Raw genomic sequence first — 20,846 nt, 5'->3', positions numbered from 1 at the left:
CGGCCGCAAGTACCGGACCGAACACAGTGCAGGGAGCCGGGCTCCTAGCATCATACTTATGTACGATGCTAGGAGTCCCTGCCTCTCCGTGGAACTGCTGCCCGTACTGAAAACATTATTACAGTACGGGACAGTTGTCCTGCAGAGAGGCAGGGACTCCTAGCATCGTACATAAGTATGATGCTAGGAGCCCGGCTCCCTGCACTGTGTTCGGTCCGGTACTTGCGGCCGAAATACGTCCGTCAATTACGGACGTAATTAGTGTGTGTGCACATACCCTTAGTTTTAATGAAGAGTGACATTGCACTTGTATACTTAGAATGAGGACCAGGCACCCCTCAGAGGGTCCGAGCAGTGACACTCCCACAAACCACGTTTTTATGGTATGACTATTTGACATGAAATAATGGGAAAAGGTTCAATTACATCCATCAATGAAAGCTACATCTCGTCCTGCGAAAAACAAGCCCACATACAGCTACATCGACGGAAAAATATAAAAGTTATGATCTTGAGATCTTCAAAAGTGTTTTTATTGTGCAAAAGTAGCAAAACATAAAAAACCTATACATGTGGTATCGTCGTAATCGTACCAACCCATAGAATAAAGGTAGCATGTTCTTTATACCGCACAGTAAACAGCATAGAACGATGGCGGAATTGCTGTTTTTTGTTTTTTTCTATTACCCCCCCCAAAAAAAGTTATTAAATGTTAATCACAAAATCATATGTTCTCCAGAAAATACAACTCATCCCACAAAAAACAAGTCCTAATGCAGCTTTGTCTGCGAAAAAATTAAAGAAGTTAGATCTCTTTGAATGTGATGATAGAAAAACAAAAAAAATTGCTTGGTCATTAAGTGTCCTACACTTCTCATTATTCCAGCCCAGCTTCTTTCACTGCACAATCACACTGTGCTGTGGATCATGCTGGGCTGGAACAATGAGAAGTGTATGACGCTGATTGGTCACTGATTGGTCAGCGTCATACACTTCTCTGTACAACACCCAGTTGGTAAAAAGTAAAAGAACGCCCAGTTGTCCATTGAGAAACTCATTAGCATAAATCTAAACTAGCTCATAACTTGCTCAAAAATGATCGTTTTTCAAAATAAAAAACACTGCTGTTATCTACATTACAGCGCCGATCAGATTATGTAGGAGACAGGGCACTTATAATCTGGTGACAGAGCCTCTTTAAGGCCTAAAATAGGCTGGTCAATAAGGGGTCAAAGACGATCCATTAGCTCACGTGACATGTCTGTTTTGTTTTTAAAAATACATGCATTCGCCATAAAATAAAAATTCTGCGGTATTTTATCTAAATACTCTGGGTTGTGCCCACAGGTCTGCCTTCACTATGCCTTTGTTAAGCCCTGCCTAACAGAAGCCTGTAAAAATGGCAATATACTGCAATACGTTAGTATTGCCATGTACTGCACCAGCGATTTAACTATCCACCAGCGGAACTAATAAAAAGTTTTAAAAAAAGTTTAATAACGTTGTCAATAGCAGTTCCCATTTTTTCCTTTAACCACTTCCTGACCAGGAGCTTTACCCCCCCCCCCCTTCCTGACCAGGCCTATTTTTAGCAATGAGCCAATTTAAAAGAAAATTGTTATTCTATTATTTTTCCAAACTACATGTATTTGGTCTTGTTTTTCTCAGAACATATTGGGCTTCCAGATTGTGTAAAAAAAAATAAGACATATTTTACTATGGGAAAAAAAAGTTGAAAAAAATGTGAATGTGTGATTTTAGGTGATTTTTTGTTTTTTACATCTGGTGCATGCCACTGGGTAAACACACCTGAATACATATTTGGCAACTTCTGCCGACTTCAATGATCCCAAATACGTGTGCATTTCTTACACGTTTGGTGCAAGGTGGCGCTTACAATGAATGGTGCGCAAACTGGCTTTTAGAGAAAAAGTTTCCAAAGCTGGTTTGTTGACACCATACGACCATTACGGATGTTGTGACGTTTCCAGTCCACAAAAACTGTAATACTGTGAACTGCCGCTACAAGTGTGTCCGCGATTCACAGTGTGAGCAGTAAAGGAAATGAAGGGGAAGCGACGATCGTACGAGCATCGCAGCCCCTTCAAAACAGCCGATCTGCAGGGAGACGGGTCACCACCCATCAGATATTGATAGCTTATCCTGAGGATAGGCCACCAATTTTTGTGGACTGGAAAACCCCTTTGACACCCCAAAAATGATTATTTTATGGAAAGTGGACCCCAAGGTATTAATTTGACAACAAATCAAAGACTTGAAAATCTGCCGTGTAAAATGTCTGCAGCATGCATATGAGTTTTGTAAAATCTCATCTACTTGCCTTGTACTGTAAGCCGCTGCAGACTTGGCCCGCGCAAATGCACAGGTAAAATTTGCAGTGAATCCGCCTCATCTATTTTGATTTTGTTGTGGAAACCGCGCCGGAATACGTGCCAATATACGTCCGAAATAGTTTTTCCCCGGGTGGCTGGGAGGCAGAAAAAGCATTTTACGCCCGCAGTCCTCGGGTGAAAAACACGTCAAAAAGTGCAGGCAGGTCAAAATCTGCCTGTAAAATACTCTGTGTGAATTACATGGTGACTTTGGCCATGACACAGGTCGTCCGACCAAAGATCGCTATGTCCCATAGCCTACACCGCAAGTAATGAAAGTCAATGTGGTTGCGTTGCGACCTACAAGTAATTGCGACACAACCGTTTGGATTTCTTGCAACTGTCATGTCATGGCAACTTGCGCGTTGTGACACCACCACATTGACTTTTATTACATGCAATTTAGGCTATGGGACATTGGCAAATTTATTTGTAGAGAAAAATGTTTACATTACATTATTCTTCTCCCTCTATGTCAGTCTGCCAGAGAGAGGGAGAAGATGCAACTGGTGATCGCTGTGACAGGCTGTCACTACGATCACCTGACCAGAAGCCACTCTGAAGCTCGGTGATACAGCTGTCTCTAGACAGCTGTATCATGGAGCTCCTTACCGTCGGTACGCATGTGATCTGTGTGACAAGCTGTCACAGCTTTCACATAGCTGAGCTCCTTACCGTCGGCGCACAAGCGCTGCTGGGAGGAGCAATGTGATCGCTGTGACCTTCTGTCACAGCGATCACATGACCGGAGACCACACTGAGTGGTCTCCGGGCGAAAGCTCCGTGATATCAGCTGTCTCTAGAGAGCTGTATCACAGAGCTCCTCACAGTCAGCACGTAAGCGCTGCTGTTAGGAGCAATGTGATCGTTGTAACAGGTTGTCACAGCGATCACATGACCGGAGACCACGCTGAGTGGTCTCCGGTTAAAGTTCCATGATACAGCTGTCTAGAGACGGCTGTATCACGGAGCTAAATGTCGCCGGGGAGCGGCAAACCTGCTAACTCTGCAGGACGTTCTGGAACGGCCCTGCAGAGTTAATTGCGGACCGCACGGACGTTTATAGTCTATGGGGGGGTCCGCAAGTGGTTAAAGTAATGTAAAAAATATAAAAGTAAACAAAATCGGTATTGCCGTGTCTATAAATCTCAGAACTATTACAATATAGCATTATTTAACTCGCACTGTGAACGCTGTAAAAAAATACAAATTTAAAACACTAAAATTGCTGGTTTTTGGTCACCTTGGTTCTCAAAAAAAAATTCATAAAAAGTGATCAAAAATTTGTATGTACAAATATAAACTACAGCTCGTCCAGCAAAAAAATAAGCCCTCACACTGCTCAATCGACGAAAAAATAAAGTTATGGCTCAGAATGTAGTGAAACACAGCAAATATTTTTTTTTTGTAAAAGTAGTAATATATAAATTTGGTATCACCGTAATCGTACTGAGCCGCAGAATAAAGATAAGTTGTCATTTTTACTGCATGGTGAAGCCGTAAAAACAAAACCCAAAAACAATGGAGGTTTTTCCATTTCCACCCTCCAAAGATTTTTTTCCTGTTTCCCAGTACATTACATAGTACTTTAGTGCCAAAAGAAACGACAGCTCCTCCTGCAAAACATAAGCCCTCACACCACTATATTGACGGAAAAATGAAAATGTTACAGCTCTTGGAAGGCGGGGAGTGAAAAACAAAAATGAAAAAGCAAAATATGGCTTCAGCCCGAAAGGGTTAAATGTGAAAAAAAAAAAACAACCGGGGCCCCTAGTTGTGAAACTAGCCTAATGCTAAATTATTTTGTTCAAACTTTTGTATATTCATAAACTATTAACAATTTGTAAGTAAATCTCTGTTCTGGGAAAATTTTAGAACAATTTTGACAGGGTCAAGATATAAAATAAGTGCAGCTTGTTGATGATGTTATGAATGTTTTTATTATTACTGTTTCTTTTTAATAATAAATCATTAGACAGTGAAAAATACATCTTGGTCGCGGTCTGTTCTATTTTTATTCTCCTTTTGGCTCATAACATGTATTTTTAGATAATGGTTTACGTTTTACTTTCCTCTCAAGCATTTGGTTTGGTATTATGTAAAGCTTGCTGTTTACTTGACGGTGGATTTCCAGGGTCTGTCTTGCATACTCTCCATGTACAGAACTCAGCTGAATTCCTCTGCACAGCTGTTATTGGACTAAACACCTTGCTGGATCACCTTGTCTTCCCTAGCCGTTGTTTGTTTTTGTTTCTATGGAAATGTTAATGGTTAACCCAACCTGGGCCATAGCGAAACATGTCTGGTTGTCTCTCTTGTATGTGGGAGGAAGTATAGATGCTGCAAAGGCTATGGACAAGGCAAGTATATATATATATATATATATGTCCACAATGTGTGTGTCTAAGGCTTCGTTCACATCTGCGTCCGGACTCCATTCATGGGTTCCGTCGGACACTTTCGTCAGGGGAACCCATGAACGTAATCCAAATGGTGAAAATGGTTTCCATTTGTCACCGTTGTTTAAGGGCACCGTTGTTTTGACGGAATCAATACCATAGTCTGCTGCGCTATTGATTCCGTCAAAACAACGGAAACCTTAAACAACGGTGACAATCGGAAACCATTTGCGCCGGATCCGTCGCCATTGAAACCTATGGTTTCAGTTTGGATTCATATATATAGCATTTGATACTGTACCTAAGGGCCTGTTCACATCAGCGTTGGCTTTCCGTTCCAGGGTTCCGTGGGAGGTTTCCGTCGGTTGAACCCCGCAACGGAAAGTCAAACTGAAACCACAGCTTCTGTTTCAGTCACCATTGATATCAATGGTGACGGAAACATTGCTAATGGTTTCCATTCGTCATCATTCCGGCAGTTTCCGTTTTCACGACAGAATCGATAACGCAGTAGACTGCGCTATTGATTCCATCGGAAAAACGGAAGCCTGCAGGTTGTCCCACACCAATCTCCAGGACCGGGTTCCACTGACCTCCGCCACGACATGAGTATAGAAAAGCGTTTTTTTCCACGAAAGTGGAATAGTCTCAAGGGCTCCTCAAATCTGGGGTAATTTCTGTTGTAAACCTCAAATCCACTTAAACATCTTCCATTAAGATGTATCCAACATATTCTGTCGTGAGCCATTTTGGGTTTTGGAACCATATTCAGACTATTAGTTCTCTAAGATTTTAAGGACTGTTATTCCTCATATTGTCATATTATGGATTGGTTTTATATGGGCCTGTAATGCGACACCATAACCTGTTATTGGCCTTTGTGTGCCTTATTGATGCATATGGATGTATTTCCCACAGATTCATATAAAACCCGTAAGAAAAAATGTAATGGACTGCTCCATTGTATTCCGTATTAGGCCTCATGCACACAACCGGTTTTTACTGTCCGCACATACGAATCCATAGTCATCCGCAAGTCATCTGGAAGGCTGTCTGTAAATATGGTCCGCAGTACATCCGCATTTACGGATCCGCAAAAAAAAGGGAGGCTACAAATGATTCACCAACATGTCCCAACCCCTTGAAATGGTCACATGATTGCTCAAGTGCCATTTTCTTGGGAAATTTCCTGCCGTTGCACAGCGATGCTTCCGCAATTAGACTGCTACGGATGCACATCTGTAGCCGTCCGCAATTTTGCACGCGTTCATAGACTTCTATTGGCGAGTCCGTGATGCAATTGCGAACAGGAATAGGACATGCTTTATGTTTTACGGATCGTTTCTACGGCCCGGACACAAATCTGTAAATATACGGAAGGGTGTCTATGTCCTATAGAAATGAATGGGTCCGCAGATTATCAGTAAATACAGATCCGTAATTACGGATAAAAACTACGGTGGTGTGCGTGAGGCCTTACACAGGACTTTCCCTACATGCATTGCCATCATACAGTGGCACACAGAGTGTGTCTATAGGGTCATAAAACTAACTTGTAAGGACTTTGTTTGCCACCATACACGGTCCATCCACAAGACTTTGCATGAGCGCTGGCCTTGGTGATACGACAGTGTTTTTGTGTTTTGGTTTCTCTTGTTTTTTTTTTTAAAGAATAAATGGGAATGAATCCCGACGGAAACTTTATCCGTATCTGCTTGGGGTCCCTTTCCACTATTGCTACCAAAACAAAAACACGCAACTAAATCATGTTTCGTGAATCTTGCCTCAAATAATTGGCTGAATATTTACTTTCAAAAGTTATTAAAGATTTTTTGGTGTTTACAACATAACAAGGATCAGATGTTAAAGGGAACCTGTCACCAGCATTTCACCTATTAAACCAGCAATATCTGGTGGTAGTGGGTGAAAAATTATTTTTATATATCCTATAATTAATTATCATCTTAGTCGGCTCTGTAGCTTTAGTATTCAGTGTTTTAGTGTTCCCGCACCGTATGCTAATGAGCATAAAAGAGTCAGATCTTCGTTTGAAAAGAGTCAAATCTTCATTCCTCAAGTCTTTCCGAGTTTTCCCCGCCTCCTTACTTTTGATTGACAGCTCCTCGCCTTCCCCCAGCACACAAAATCCTGCGCCTGTGCATTGAGGTCCTCTTCTGGTGTGTGCGCACAAAGGGACACCGGATTATTACGATAAAAGGCGCAAAAAGTTTGCAGACCGTTATTTACAGTCGGAGGAGGAGTTTAGGAGAGGCAATTAACTTTTGATAGCAGCGGCCAGTGAGAGATAAGTAAAATTCAATAGGTGAAATGCTGGTGACAGGTTCCCTTTAAACATATTTTAAGAATAAGGTTATGTTCACACTGGGCAGATTAGCTGCGGATTTTCCGCAACTGATTTTACTGTGGAAAATCTGCAGCAAATTACAGCAGCAGCAAAGTGGATGAGATTTGAGCAAACAATTGACCTGCGGTTCGGTTTTTTGATTTGCAGCATATCAATTTATGATGTGCAATCGTTGCACTTTTATTGTTGTTTTTCCCATTGAGTTCAGTGGGGAAGTAGAAGCCACAACAAATATCAAATGTTGCAATTTTTGCAGCGGAAAAGCTGCGATTCCACTGCAAAAACTGCAGATCTGAAAAAAAAAAAAGAAGTAACCTTTCTAAAGTTTAAATTGAATTAAACTCTATACTTACCCCTAGCATTGTTGTAGCAACAGCTCCTTGTATTCCCTGTTCTCGGTGTAGGCCAGCCTCCTGGGGTGTTGTTTCAGCCCATGTGACTGCTGCAGCAAAGAGCAGGTTGTAGCGGTCACATGGGCTGCAGCATCATCACAGGAGGTCGGGCGGAGGACAGAGAGATGCGTCTCTATGGCAACGTCCGTGAAGTGAGTATTGGCTTTTTTTCTCCAGCTCTGTTTTCCACAGCGGTGATAACGGACGAAAATCTGCAACACAATTTGGTGCACTTTTTCAGCCAAATTTGCCTACGGGCTCTAGCTTGAATATGCTGTGTACTTTTACGCAGTGTATCTGACCTGTGTGAACGAGATTTACTAAGACTGCCATTTCATACCTTTTATATGCCCTATCAGGAAATATGGACATCATAGGGGAGGTCCCTTGCTTGGGACATCCTTCTTTAAGCCAGAACGGAGAGCCTCTATGAATGGGCGCCATATAATACTACATTGCCCCTGGCTGGCCGGAGTTTCCCCTGACAAAATGAATTGTATGCTGGGGTACCGGAAACCAACCGAACTCCGAACTGAAAGAGATGGTCTCTGATGAGACACCACCTTTAAGATGATAACTACAGAATAAAATAAAATAGATATGCTGAAGATAACCCGTACATATAAATACAATTGTAAAATGAGACATTACATTTCTAATGCTGAAACAATGACATTTATTTTATGATATCATTATTCTCTACATTTTCCTATGAAGTACAGTCGGAGTATAATATTCCCATGAGCTTCCAGAATATACATTGTTTTAAGTGGAATGTGATCTGCAATATGTTAAGTTTCTCAAGTCACGGGAGTCCTCAATCCAAATAAGAGCCAGTTTAGAAGAGGGGACAGTCCTTTCTTGAGTGTTCGGAAACATCTGAACGGTCATTGTCTTGGGGTAGGTCTGGATAGTATAATTCAGAAGAAATTTGTGGTTTGTTAATATGGAAAAAAATGACTGGACCTCTTCTCGGTGTCCCCAGGGAAACCGGTAATGTACTAATTTCATTCTACGCAGTAATTTTTGGAATAGGTCACTCAAGTGTATATGTGTGTAGGTTTTATTTGGCGTCTGACATAAATTACTTTACCTCCTATGTGATGACAAATTATCAACTACCCTACGCATGTTGCTTCCTCTGGATCAACACCAATAATAGGTTGAACGTCGTGGACCTGTGTCTTATTAGAGACCTATTTTGAAGCTTTGTAACTTTGGGGTATCTAGATTGATGATCTTCCATATGACTACAGCTTCAAGGGAGTTACCGTAAAGAAAATCTTGTTTATCGAAACCTTTTTTGGCATCGTGCGTTTAAATGGCTCTGCATTTTCCCAGTTATTTTTTTTAAATAAGTCTGAAATGAGTCTGAAAGATTAATATACAGTTAAAATGCCTGGCTGTTCCTGGAAGTGTCCAGCCTTGTTCTCCTCCACTGTACCAGAAATCATGTAGACAAATCCCATGTTCATTAAAGCAGTAGATATAAACTTTTAGAGCTTGCGTAATCCTGAGATACGAGTATATGTTATTTTTTTAAGGGTCACAATGGAGCCAAATCCTAATACAATGCCTTATGACTATTTCTTAAAAATAATTGAGAACAATCAGATGGTTTTAATTAGGTGAAGAACGAAACAGTATCCAAAATGATATACACAGATAGCTCTGCTGCTTGATGCGTCCTTTTAAAGATGATGTTTGATGACCGATATCTGTTTGTGGGGTACAGCAACTAGGTCCTTGACAACATTCCTATTTTCACAGTCAGAAACTTCATAAATGTCACAATCTGGGGGTCTGGCTCCTGGGACCCCACTGATCCGAAGAATTGGTAGAGTCCCTTTCCTCGTTTTTAAGGTGTGGCTAAGCGTGCGCGGATACACTCTAAACAGAGGTCATCTTCCAACATAATATATTAAAGTACTCCATAAACATGCTCAGGATTTTGCACGATAATTATTTGAATTTGTGCACGGACATAGGAGATGTGTTAAACTATAAAACATGTTCATGTTTTTCCAGTCTACTATAGTATTTGCGTACTTGTCTATTTATACAAAACACAGCGCCACTCTTGACCAGGGGCTGTGTCTGGTATTGCAGCTTAGCCCATTCTCAAATGTATGAGCTAAAACACGAGACACAGTCCATGGAAAAGAGTAGCGCTTTTTCTTAGAATAAAAAGCCAAAATTTATCAAAACCTCTTTTAATTTTTTGTATTTTATGACAATTGTATATATAAATAAAAATATACTTTTAAATGGAACATTGTATAATGAAAGCATATATAAAATTACTGCTACATTTTTCTTAAATGCTGGAAGCCTTTTGCTAGCAGATATTATAGTAATATGGCTCATCACAGACAACTCCTTTACTCCCAGAGCTGTCGGTTTTGCCGGGGAAAGATTTAGCTGGCTATGCAGCCGCTGCATTGAAAATATGGTACTAAATGGCCATACAGATGTGTGCTTGTCAGTGGCTCTCAGCTCTGGCTCATAGCGGGACCCCCCTCTCTATGATGTCCTTATGCCCTAATACTTATTGAAAAGTATTGGCTTGATGCGACAAACCCTTTAAAGACTTATGCTTGATTTTTTACGTGGCCAAAACTGTTGCTTTCTGTATATTTTTACTGTATGGAGAGAAGTGTTATTCTTACTTAACTGCTGGGAACTGTTTCAGATGAAGAGGAAGCCCTCAATCTTATTATGAAGGACCTGGCTGCTCTGGGAAGATGTGGAGGATTGCTGGACAGTAATCGCAACAAGAATAACAAGCAGGTAATTCTTTTTAGTTAACTTTTAATGCCAATTGCTATTTGAGTGCAGTAATGGATAAATTAGTCAAGTTTTATGATATATACATTTTTAGTATTTGCAAGTTGGAAACAATAAAGGGGTTCTCTGGGACTAAAACATTAATGGCCTGTCCATTGAACCATGGGACCCCTGCTGATCAGCCCAATCAATAAAGGGACAGCAGCTCAATGTTAAAGGGAATGTGTCGTTAGAAATAATATTTTTTTTTTTTTAGTTAAACAGTTATTATTTAAGTGATTACACATTGTTTTAATTTTTTCACAAGTCCGGAAATATTATAAATTAGATTCTAATTTATAACATTTCCATGTGCTGGTCACTAGAGAGAGCAGTTCCCAAAATTGCAGCATGGTCAATGTGGTAAAGCAACCTCATTGCTTTATGCTGCAAATTTGGGGTAGACACACTCGCTCTAGTGTCCTCACACAATCCCCCCCCTCCCTTACTCTGGCTAGTGCCAGGAGAAGGAGGGGTTAGAATTGTCAAACCTCCTACACGGTGTGCCGCCATTTTCTGAGCGACTGCACAGTGTAGGAGGATTAGATACAGTGCTAAGCAGACAGTATAACACGAACATACACGAACATAATACACACATCACATACACAAACATAAATTACCTGCTCCTGCCGCCCCTGCCACCTCCGCTCCTATTCCTTGCGTCTTCGCTTCCTTGAACATATGGCCGAAAGTCGTCATCTTACTGTCCGGCAGTGGCTTCTGGTCCACATGAAAATGGCGCCGGATTTCGCTCTGCTAACGGGCTTTGTTTTGGTCTTTGTGGGAGCGGCGCATGCGCCATTCCCACACAGACGGCGTACGCTGCAGAGAATGGAACGGCTCCCGTTCGCATTCTCTATGGGGATGTATGTGCCATATTCCATCTCTGTATGTGTCGTTAATCAACACATACAGAGATGAAAAAAAAATGGCAGCCCCATAGAGAAGTAAAAGTAAGAAAATAGTAAAAAGTTGAAAACAAGAACACAAATACATAAAATTTATGTTAATATCATACCAAAAGCAGTATGATAAAGGATAGGTGTCATGATTTTTTTTTTTTAAGTCCAAGAGAAGTCCTTTAAAGCATAGTTTCAATTTTAACAACGTTTTAGATTCTACATTAAATGATGAGTAGATTTTTTTTCATGCTGATTTTTACTTCATGTTGTCTCCACTCCATTGTCAAACAATGATATATTCATAGAAACAAGAAATGGTATATAGCAGGTTGAGAATCTGGCATTGCTGGTGCTTGTGTACCTGAAATGGTAATGTGCTCTGCTATAGCACACAGAAAAGGTACTTGATTTAGAAGCGCACTCTGTCCGTGTCACAAATGAAAAAATACTGGAATGCTGCATGTACAGTACAGAACAGCAGAATTGCATTATTTTTTTACTCAGCTGTGCGCTGTATACTTATCACAGATGGCAAAACATGAACAGCAAAATTACACTATTTTGTTTTTATTTGGCAGGCACAGTCTTTCTTTGTCACAGATGAAAAACAAGAAATATTACTAAAAGCTAATTTTGCAATAATCAATAAAGAGTTAGTATTAAAATGTGTTTTCTTGTTAAATCTGTCTACTATGACCCCATAGGATAATGGACATTTGTTAAAGCAAGACTAGATATATAACATAAATAGATAATTCTTCATAAGAATTTAATGAAAAATTGTGTTGCTCAACTTAGTGTTACAACAAAAATTCCAATAGTAACGCAAATATGGCATTACAAACCATAATGGCATAATCTGGTTCTTACATTCTGTCTAGCATAGATATGTACAGTGAAGGAAATAAGTATTTGATCCCTTGCTGATTTTGTAAGTTTGCCCACTGTCAAAGACATGAACAGTCTAGAATTTTTAGGCTAGGTTAATTTTACCAGTGAGAGATAGATTATATAAAAATAAAACCAGAAAATCACATAGTCAAAATTATATATATTTATTTGCATTGTGCACAGAGAAATAAGTATTTGATCCCCTACCAACCATTAAGAGTTCAGCCTCCTCCAGACCAGTTACACGCTCCAAATCAACTTGGTGCCTGCATTAAAGACAGCTGTCTTACATGGTCACCTGTATAAAAGACTCCTGTCCACAGACTCAATTAATCAGTCTGACTCTAACCTCTACAACATGGGCAAGACCAAAGAGCTTTCTAAGGATGTCAGGGACAAGATCATAGACCTGCACAAGGCTGGAATGGGCTACAAAACCATAAGTAACACGCTGGGTGAGAAGGAGACAACTGTTGGTGCAATAGTAAGAAAATGGAAGACATACAAAATGACTGTCAATCGACATCGATCTGGGGCTCCAGGCAAAATCTCACCTCGTGGGGTATCCTTGATCCTGAGGAAGGTGAGAGCTCAGCCGAAAACTACACGGGGGGAACTTGTTAATGATCTCAAGGCAGCTGGGACCACAGTCACCAAGAAAACCATTGGTAACACATTACGTCGTAATGGAATAAAATCCTGCAGTGCCCGCAAGGTCCCCCTGCTCAAGAAGGCACATGTACAGGCCCGTCTGAAGTTTGCAAATGAACATCTGGATGATTCTGTGAGTGATTGGGAGAAGGTGCTGTGGTCAGATGAGACTAAAATTGAGCTCTTTGGCATTAACTCAACTCGCCGTGTTTGGAGGAAGAGAAATGCTGCCTATGACCCAAAGAACACTGTCCCCACTGTCAAGCATGGAGGTGGAAACATTATGTTTTGGGGGTGTTTCACTGCTAAGGGCACAGGACTACTTCACCGCATCAATGGGAGAATGGATGGAGCCATGTACCGTCAAATCCTGAGTGACAACCTCCTTCCCACCACCAGGACATTAAAAATGGCTCGTGGCTGGGTCTTCCAGCACGGCAATGACCCGAAACATACAGCCAAGGCAACAAGGGAGTGGCTCAAAAATAAGCACATTAAGGTCATGGAGTGGCCTAGCCAGTCTCCAGACCTTAATCCCATCGAAAACTTATGGAGGGAGCTGAAGATCCGAGTTGCCAAGCGACAGCCTCGAAATTTTAATCATTTACAGATGATCTGCAAAGAGGAGTGGGCCAAAATGCCATCTAACGTGTGCAAACCTCATAATCAACTACAAAAAACGTCTGACTGCTGTGCTTGCCAACAAGGGTTTTGCCACCAAGTATTAAGTCTTGTTCGCCAAAGGGATCAAATACTTATTTCTCTGTGCACAATGCAAATAAATATATATAATTTTGACTGTGATTTTCTTTTTTTTTTTTTTTTTTTATATAATCTATCTCTCACTGGTAAAATTAACCTAGCCTAAAAATTCTAGACTGTTCATGTCTTTGACAGTGGGCAAACCTACAAAATCAGCAAGGGATCAAATACTTATTTCCTTCACTGTAGGTGGACCAAATAAAAAGTGACATTGGTATAATGCAAAATGGACACTTTACCCTTCTATTCTGGAATTTAAATAGGCTCTATCACCACATTATAAGTGCCCTATCTCCTACATAAGGAGATGGGTGCTATAATCTACGTGACAGCAGTGCTTTCTATTTAAAAAAACTATCTATTTTCACCACTTTATTAGCGATTTTAGCTTTATGCTAATGAGTTTCTCTATGGACAACTGGGCGTTTTTACTATTGACCAAGTGGGCGTTGTACAGAGGAGTATATGACGCTGACCTTTTAGATCGCTATGTTCTGTCTTATACGAACACATTAACAATACTGAAGTGTTTAGACAGTGAATAGACATTCCACGGGATGTCTATTCACAATCCCTGCACTTCGTTAATGTTTCTGTTGTAGTTACAGCAGAGCAAGCGTAATCCCACAAGATTGCGCTGTAGATGACTGGTTACAACGAGATTATGCTTGCTCTGCTGTAACAGAGCCTCTTTAATGGCATTGTGCTTAGGTATTAGGAAGTTTTTACAAAAATTTGTGAATGTTTACTTTAATATTTAAATATTCTCTAAATTAATGGGCACAATCCTTGTGTAATGTGTGTATTTTAATAACAAAATGGATAAAAAAAAACACCATGTTTGTTGTTGAGAAAGAATTCACCTTCGCCAAAAAAATTTATTTCCACATAAACATTTAGCTGGAGAGTTTTTGAAATGACTTTCTAGTTGACTAACACATTTGTTATCTTTCCGGTGTTTTCTACTCGGTAGAAAAGATGTCATCTTGTCTGGGGACAAGTAGAAAAGGAAAAGCCTTCTTGTTTTGATTAAGTGAAAAGTCTTTCTGAACTTTAACCCAAAAACGAAAACACAGCGCCTGCCGGCAATGTGGAGGAATTTAGGAGGTTGAGAGGAAAGGGAAAGCTCCAAAACAATCAAAAATAACAAAATATCATTTTCATTGACTTTATTTTTGTTATGCCACTAACATCATGTTTTCCTGAGGGTCCTGGCCAAAATCTGAACTTGGATAATAATTCTGAAAAAATAAAGCAAGTGGAAATTGTTTAATGTCCTCAGCCTGTTCTAAAAGTAAAAATACGAACACCTATACACAGTGGGACAGTCATTTAGAGATCTTTGACAACCCTAAAAAAACAATAAATGGATATTCCGTCACGTTTAACTTATTTTTAGTGGTGGTTTTTCATTTTTGCCTAAAATGTGGCACATGTGCTGGTCTATTCTGTCTTGCTTTATATTTTCAAGTACGTGGGAGTTGCGTAATGAGCCGAGCCATGCTTCGTAAATCAGGTTCCAGCAGTAGAAAAGAAGCCTTGATGTTCAGATACTGACTTTTACCTCTCGATGTCTTCGGCAAAGAGTGTGATGGAATCTGGAATTATTTTTTTGAAAGATACGGTTCACAGCTGCTCCATAGTACCCAGCGCCTGGTACAGATCTATGAAAGATGTTCAGTTTAACGCACTGTCCTTTTACCAGTTTGTTACATTAGTTGTTCCTCTTCCTTCCTTTCCTATTTGCTTTCTACACTGAGAACTTCTTCAGGGAATTTCACTAAGGCACCTGTTATAATTTGTAACTCCGTTTATGGAACAAAAGTAACCCCTAAAATAAAAATGTTCTTCCCAGTAAACCTAAAACCTGTTTTTGTGCTTCCTGTTTTGTGAACCGGAAAGCAAAAGGTTTCTTGTATACAGTTGCGTACGTAGAATAGAAGGAGCCCCATTATTGTGCCAGGTTTGCCATCCAGGACAGACAGCCCTGGTCTTTTATTTCCCCCATTTCTATCCTTTTCATGATTCTTGTGAAATTCCTAACCACTTGGTTTGCTAAGGGTATGTTCACACACACTAATTACGGACGTAATTCGGGCATTTTTGCCTCGAATTACGTCCGAAAAATGCGGCTTGAAAGCGTTGACAAACATCTGCCCATTGAAAGCAATGGGCTGACGTTTGTCTGTTCACACGAGGCGTATATTTACGCGCCGCTGTCAAATGACGGCACGTAAATAGACGCCCGCGTCAAAGAAGTGACCTGTCACTTCTTGGGGCGTAATTGGAGCCGTTATTCATTGACTCCAATGAAAAGCAGCGCCAATTACGTCCGTAATGGACGCGGCGTTCAAGCGCCTGCACATGCCGTTACGGCTGAAATTACGGGGATGTTTTCTCCTGAAAACATCCCCGTAATTTCAGCCGTTACGGACGCTGTCGTGTGAACATACCCTAACAATTCTGCACAGATTCTTACCACCCGGTAGTAAAAAGGCTTTCTCCAAGGACTCCATAGCAGCTATATGGCCTGCATCTATGGTACGTATGCTTATACTTGTATATAGCGCAGAATGTAGATAATCCTGCTGCTAGAATTATATCCAGTGAGATGCTTATTGACTGTAGTGGACCCTGCTGAATAACTTTCTATAATCCCTAAAATATTTTAGCCTTAAAAGCCATGAAACATTCAAGATGTGCTAGAGGCTACAAGCGTTTAGGGGGAAGCAGGGACTGGGCATAGGCTCGGTTGTCGCTTGTTTGCATGTGTTGTCTGTCAGTAACCTGGCAACTGCAGCAAAACCCGTGTTCTGCAGCCAGTTAGTAAGAAAACCTCTGTCCTTGCCTCACATTTTAGGGGAAGTCTTTTATCATGGAATATCGCAAGCAAATCCAGATGTGGAGAGAAAAAAAAAGGCTTCAGGTTTCTATGAGATGCAAACACCTGCTGTCTTCCAGCCATATAAGTGGAAAATCCCTGTTTTCCTAACTCTGCTAGAGAAAAGAAGCGCTAAGTCAGCTGTTCTTCAGCTCTCATTTTTAATGACTCCAGGTCCTATATTAATGGGCGATGCTCTCACAAACTTCTATTACGTTATTCTATTTTATAACAATTCTGTTCATACATTCCAACTTCTGATCTTTTTTTTCTTTTGTACTGATCTTTGTATTATTGTTGGTATAACCAAACATATAAAAAAATAGGACACTTGCAGAGGAGATATGTTCACCATCTTATCTCCAATTCATTCTATATTTTTTTTGTTTTGCCGAAACGTGTTGATTTGACCTTTTTGGTGAACCTTTCAGAAAATATTAGAACTGCTTAAATAGCGAATACCTCATATAATCTTTTATTATTAGAATAATTCTCTCTAGCCAAGGAAATTCTGGTTACAAGTAAGCTAATCAGCAGTACTCAATGTCAAGCAGCAGCTGCAAATGCAAATAAGATTTTAGGGTGTATAAAAAAAAAAAGACCTAAAAAATTTGATCCAAATTTATTATTTTTCCTTGTAAGACCACATCTTAAATATGGCATTCAGTATTTGGGCTCTGCATTGCAAATAGGATTTAGGAGAGCTGATCAGGGTTCAAAGGCTAGCAACTAGATTATTAAATGGTCCGGGATGTATCCCTTTCAATGAGACCCTAGAAATATGCTCATCATAGAAAACTTATATTATTAACATGAATAGATATGTGTTGTCAATACAAAGAACTTGGCTCATGATTTATTAATTCCCAAAATTGTACAAAGGACCTGGGGACAGTCATCACATGTGGAGGAAAAGCAACTTAGACATCAGTATAGGAAAGGGTTCTTTATGGTTAGAGTAGGCAAACTATGGACCGCCTTACCCGAAGAGGTAGTAATGGGCAATACAATGACAGCTTTTAAAAAAAAAAAAAGGGCTAAATGCTTATCTAATGAAAAAATTTAATTGAGGGTTATAATTGTTTTGCTAGTGAATGATGTATAATTGATGAGAGAGGTTGAACTTGGTGGACATGTCTTTTTTTTATTTTTTAAATAATTAACTATGATAATGTCAGTTAGAAATGATCTACAGCTTTGGCCTGTAAGTATATAACGTGAACACAATTCACAGACTAGATGCAGCCATAAACAACAACCTACAGATGTGTCCTCCCTTAACTTTAGAGAATCATACGTCCCCCCCATAGGCTTCAATATTTAAAAAAAAAAAAAGTATGCTGCACGGTATAAATCATTTTACTGGATTGGATGAGAATGTACCGAATTTGTATCTTGAGAAGTTGGAGTCCTTAATGAAATTCAAGATAAGTTAATGGAGAATACATCTGTATGGTCTGCTTACAAATCTAAGGGGCAACGATATCTCCTGGCAATTGGGGATATTATAGATCACTAAAGATTGTAATACCTCTCCATATATGGAGCATAAGGTCAGGGCGATTAATCAAATTAATTTGATAAATTCGCCCTCAAGGCCTCTGACGATTTTGTTTTTTAACAGGATCGTTGAATCGATTCTTTAGTGGCGCCGTGCTGCAGGAGGAAGCTCCGCCTCGTCACTGCCTGGTCTGCTCCGTCTGACAAGCTGCGCTCCGTTTTGTCCCTGCTTCCCCGCGGAACTGCTGTTCTGTACTGAACAAAATAATACAGTACGGAACAGCAGTTCTGTGGGGAAGCAGGGACTCCTAGTATATAGCCACACCACCCTGTAGATACTACCCCCCCTTGTAGATAGCACCACCACCCAGCTGTAGATAGCACGCCCCTTGCATATCGCCCCCACGCACCCTGTAGATCACAACCCAACCCCTCCTTGTAGATCGCAGCACCACCACCCCCCTTCTTGTAGATAGCGCCACTGTAGCTCACGCCAGGAGCTGAATCCCCGGTCAGAGCGTCGGCAACCTCTGGCCGGGGATTCCGCTCCTAGTGGCAGCTACAGTGGTGTTATCCACAAGGAAGGGGTGGTGGTGCGATCTACATGTGGGGGTGCGAGCTACATGTGGGGGTGCGATCTACATGTGGTGGGTGCAATCTACATGTGGGGGTGCGATCTGCAATGGGGGTGTGGGGTGCACTCTACATGTGGGGGTGTGATCTACAAGGAGGGGTGGGGTGGTGCTGCAATCTACAAGGGGGTGGGGTGGGGGTGTGATCTACATGGGGGTGGTGTGCGATCTACAAGGGGGGTGGGGGTGCTATCTGCAAGGGTGTGTGGCACTATATGGGGGAAGGTGTGTCACTATTTGGGCACTGTGGCACTATGTGGGCACTGTGGCACGATCTACAGGGACATTGCGGCACTATCTACATGGGCACTGTTGTTTTTTCAGTGGATTGGGACAAAAAAAACCCTGACGAAGGAAATCCATTTGGAGACACACTGATGCAAAATCGACATGAAAAACTGACAATTGATCAGCTTTTTTTTGGCATTTCTTTTTTCACTGTCGTGGGACTGTAGCCTAAATGACTTTCGCCAGGAGTCCCGTTCAAATCTGGGAAATCCGGCTGACACATGGACTGTTTTTCAAGGCCCAATCATGGTCGTGTGAATCCAGCCTTATTGTCATTTATTTAACACCCCATCGTGGGGCCTGTACTGCACAGGGCCCTGCTCAGACTTCGGACACGATAATGGAATCTCACCCCAGAGTGCCCGTTCGGCGCGATCTGCCTGGCCCTGCTGCTATTTAGACTACTCTCGTCTGCAATGTCTGAGACTGGCTGAGGTGATGACGGGCAGAGAGGGATATTGGTGCACGCAATGCATAATTGATTATAGATTCTGTTAACCTGTTCCCTGCCGGGGAACACAGAAGTTATAATCAATTAGGTATACATTTTTCCAATTGTATTTCTGATAAAATATTTGCAGAGGTTAAAAGTTGTGAAGTTATGTACAATTATTATAGCAATATATGTTAAGTTATTTATATAAAGAAAATAATTTATTAAATTATCTCTTGGTATTACTGTTAAATAAAAGGGGGGAAAAAAAAGAAAGTCGAGATTCAAATCGAAAATCACCCACAGTGTTGAAAAAAATCTGGATTTTATTTTTGGGCAAAATCGCCCAGCCCTATGGAGGATAATAACTTGGGTATCCTTCTTTGGACATGTAAACTATGTTTAGATCTAAAACGATGAAACGTTCTATAAAACGTCCTTCCTTAAGGCCTTATTTACACAAGCGTATTTCACGTCCGTGATGCGCACGTGAAAATCACGCACGTCGCAGGGACCGATGTAAGTCAATGGGGCCATTCAGACATTCCGTGTTTTTCACGCAGCGTGTGTCCGCTGCGTGAAACTCACCACATGTCCTATACTTGAGCGTTTTTTGCGCATCATGCACCCATTGAAGTCAATGGGTGCCTGAAAATCACGGACATCACACGGACGCACATCCGTGTGCTGTGCGTGATTCGCGCAACAGTTGCTCAAGAAATGAAGAGAAAAATAAAACCACCTCCTTCATTTCATTTTACATACATCAAAAACACGTGACATAAGGATGCCATATGGGCAAAAATAACGCAAACAGGCACCAAACACTGATGACACACGTAAATGCAACACGCGCAAAACGCACACGTTCGTGTAAATAAGGCCTTAGTGTCAATATAGGAACCCGGGAACACTAGTATTAGCTGAGTGATATTTAGACTGTCTTTAATACTTTATGGGTTTGCTGTACCTCCTCATAAATATCCTTCCACAATCTTAGGGCTGGACTGTGTCTCTTCTTGGAAGACATCCAGCTTCCTCCTTATATAGTGATATAGATCCTTGACCGGCAAAATGGGAGGAAGGTCAACATCTTTATATGGGAATTTAACCAAACTTCTGATCTCTCACCTTTTTAGTTTACATAACCCAGTCCGTCAACATTTGCATCTTTCTCCTGTAAATTCTACTTTAGTCAAAATTTTGAGAGAGAACGTCTGATAAACTGAAAGAAAAATCTCCAAACCAGCGTCTAGTTAAGCTACATTGTTGGTTTCGGGGAGTATCTTATTTTAATGGATGATCTCCTGTATCCAAACTTTTCAAAATAAGTTCTGTACGTGTTCTGCAAAATATCAGCGTTCACTTCATTCTGGGCAGCAAGTCCAACATTTTCTATTAATTTAATCCAGTCCACAAACACTGCCTTCCCCCATATGTCCTACTATAAAAAAAAAATTGGCAAGATACACTAGGGTGTGATATAATAGGGCGTGTTATATAGTACGTAGTTTAGAAATAAGACTCA

The 20,846-nt window shown here is 40.7% G+C and overlaps 1 protein-coding gene across 1 annotated transcript in view; it reads left to right on the top strand.

The window, feature by feature from the left end:
* LOC142651997 (mitogen-activated protein kinase kinase kinase 3-like) overlaps nucleotides 1–20,846 on the top strand; it is a 141,851-nt gene that overhangs the window by 66,947 nt on the left and 54,058 nt on the right. The window contains exon 3 of the mRNA XM_075827333.1: nucleotides 10,242–10,339. Coding sequence (XP_075683448.1) covers nucleotides 10,242–10,339 — 98 coding nt within the window. The remainder of the gene's footprint in view (nucleotides 1–10,241; nucleotides 10,340–20,846) is intronic.

Source organism: Rhinoderma darwinii, chromosome 5 (assembly GCF_050947455.1).
Source record: "Rhinoderma darwinii isolate aRhiDar2 chromosome 5, aRhiDar2.hap1, whole genome shotgun sequence".
In the NCBI taxonomy this organism is placed as follows: Eukaryota; Metazoa; Chordata; class Amphibia; order Anura; family Rhinodermatidae; genus Rhinoderma; species Rhinoderma darwinii.
This window is presented reverse-complemented; position numbering and strand designations above follow the sequence as displayed.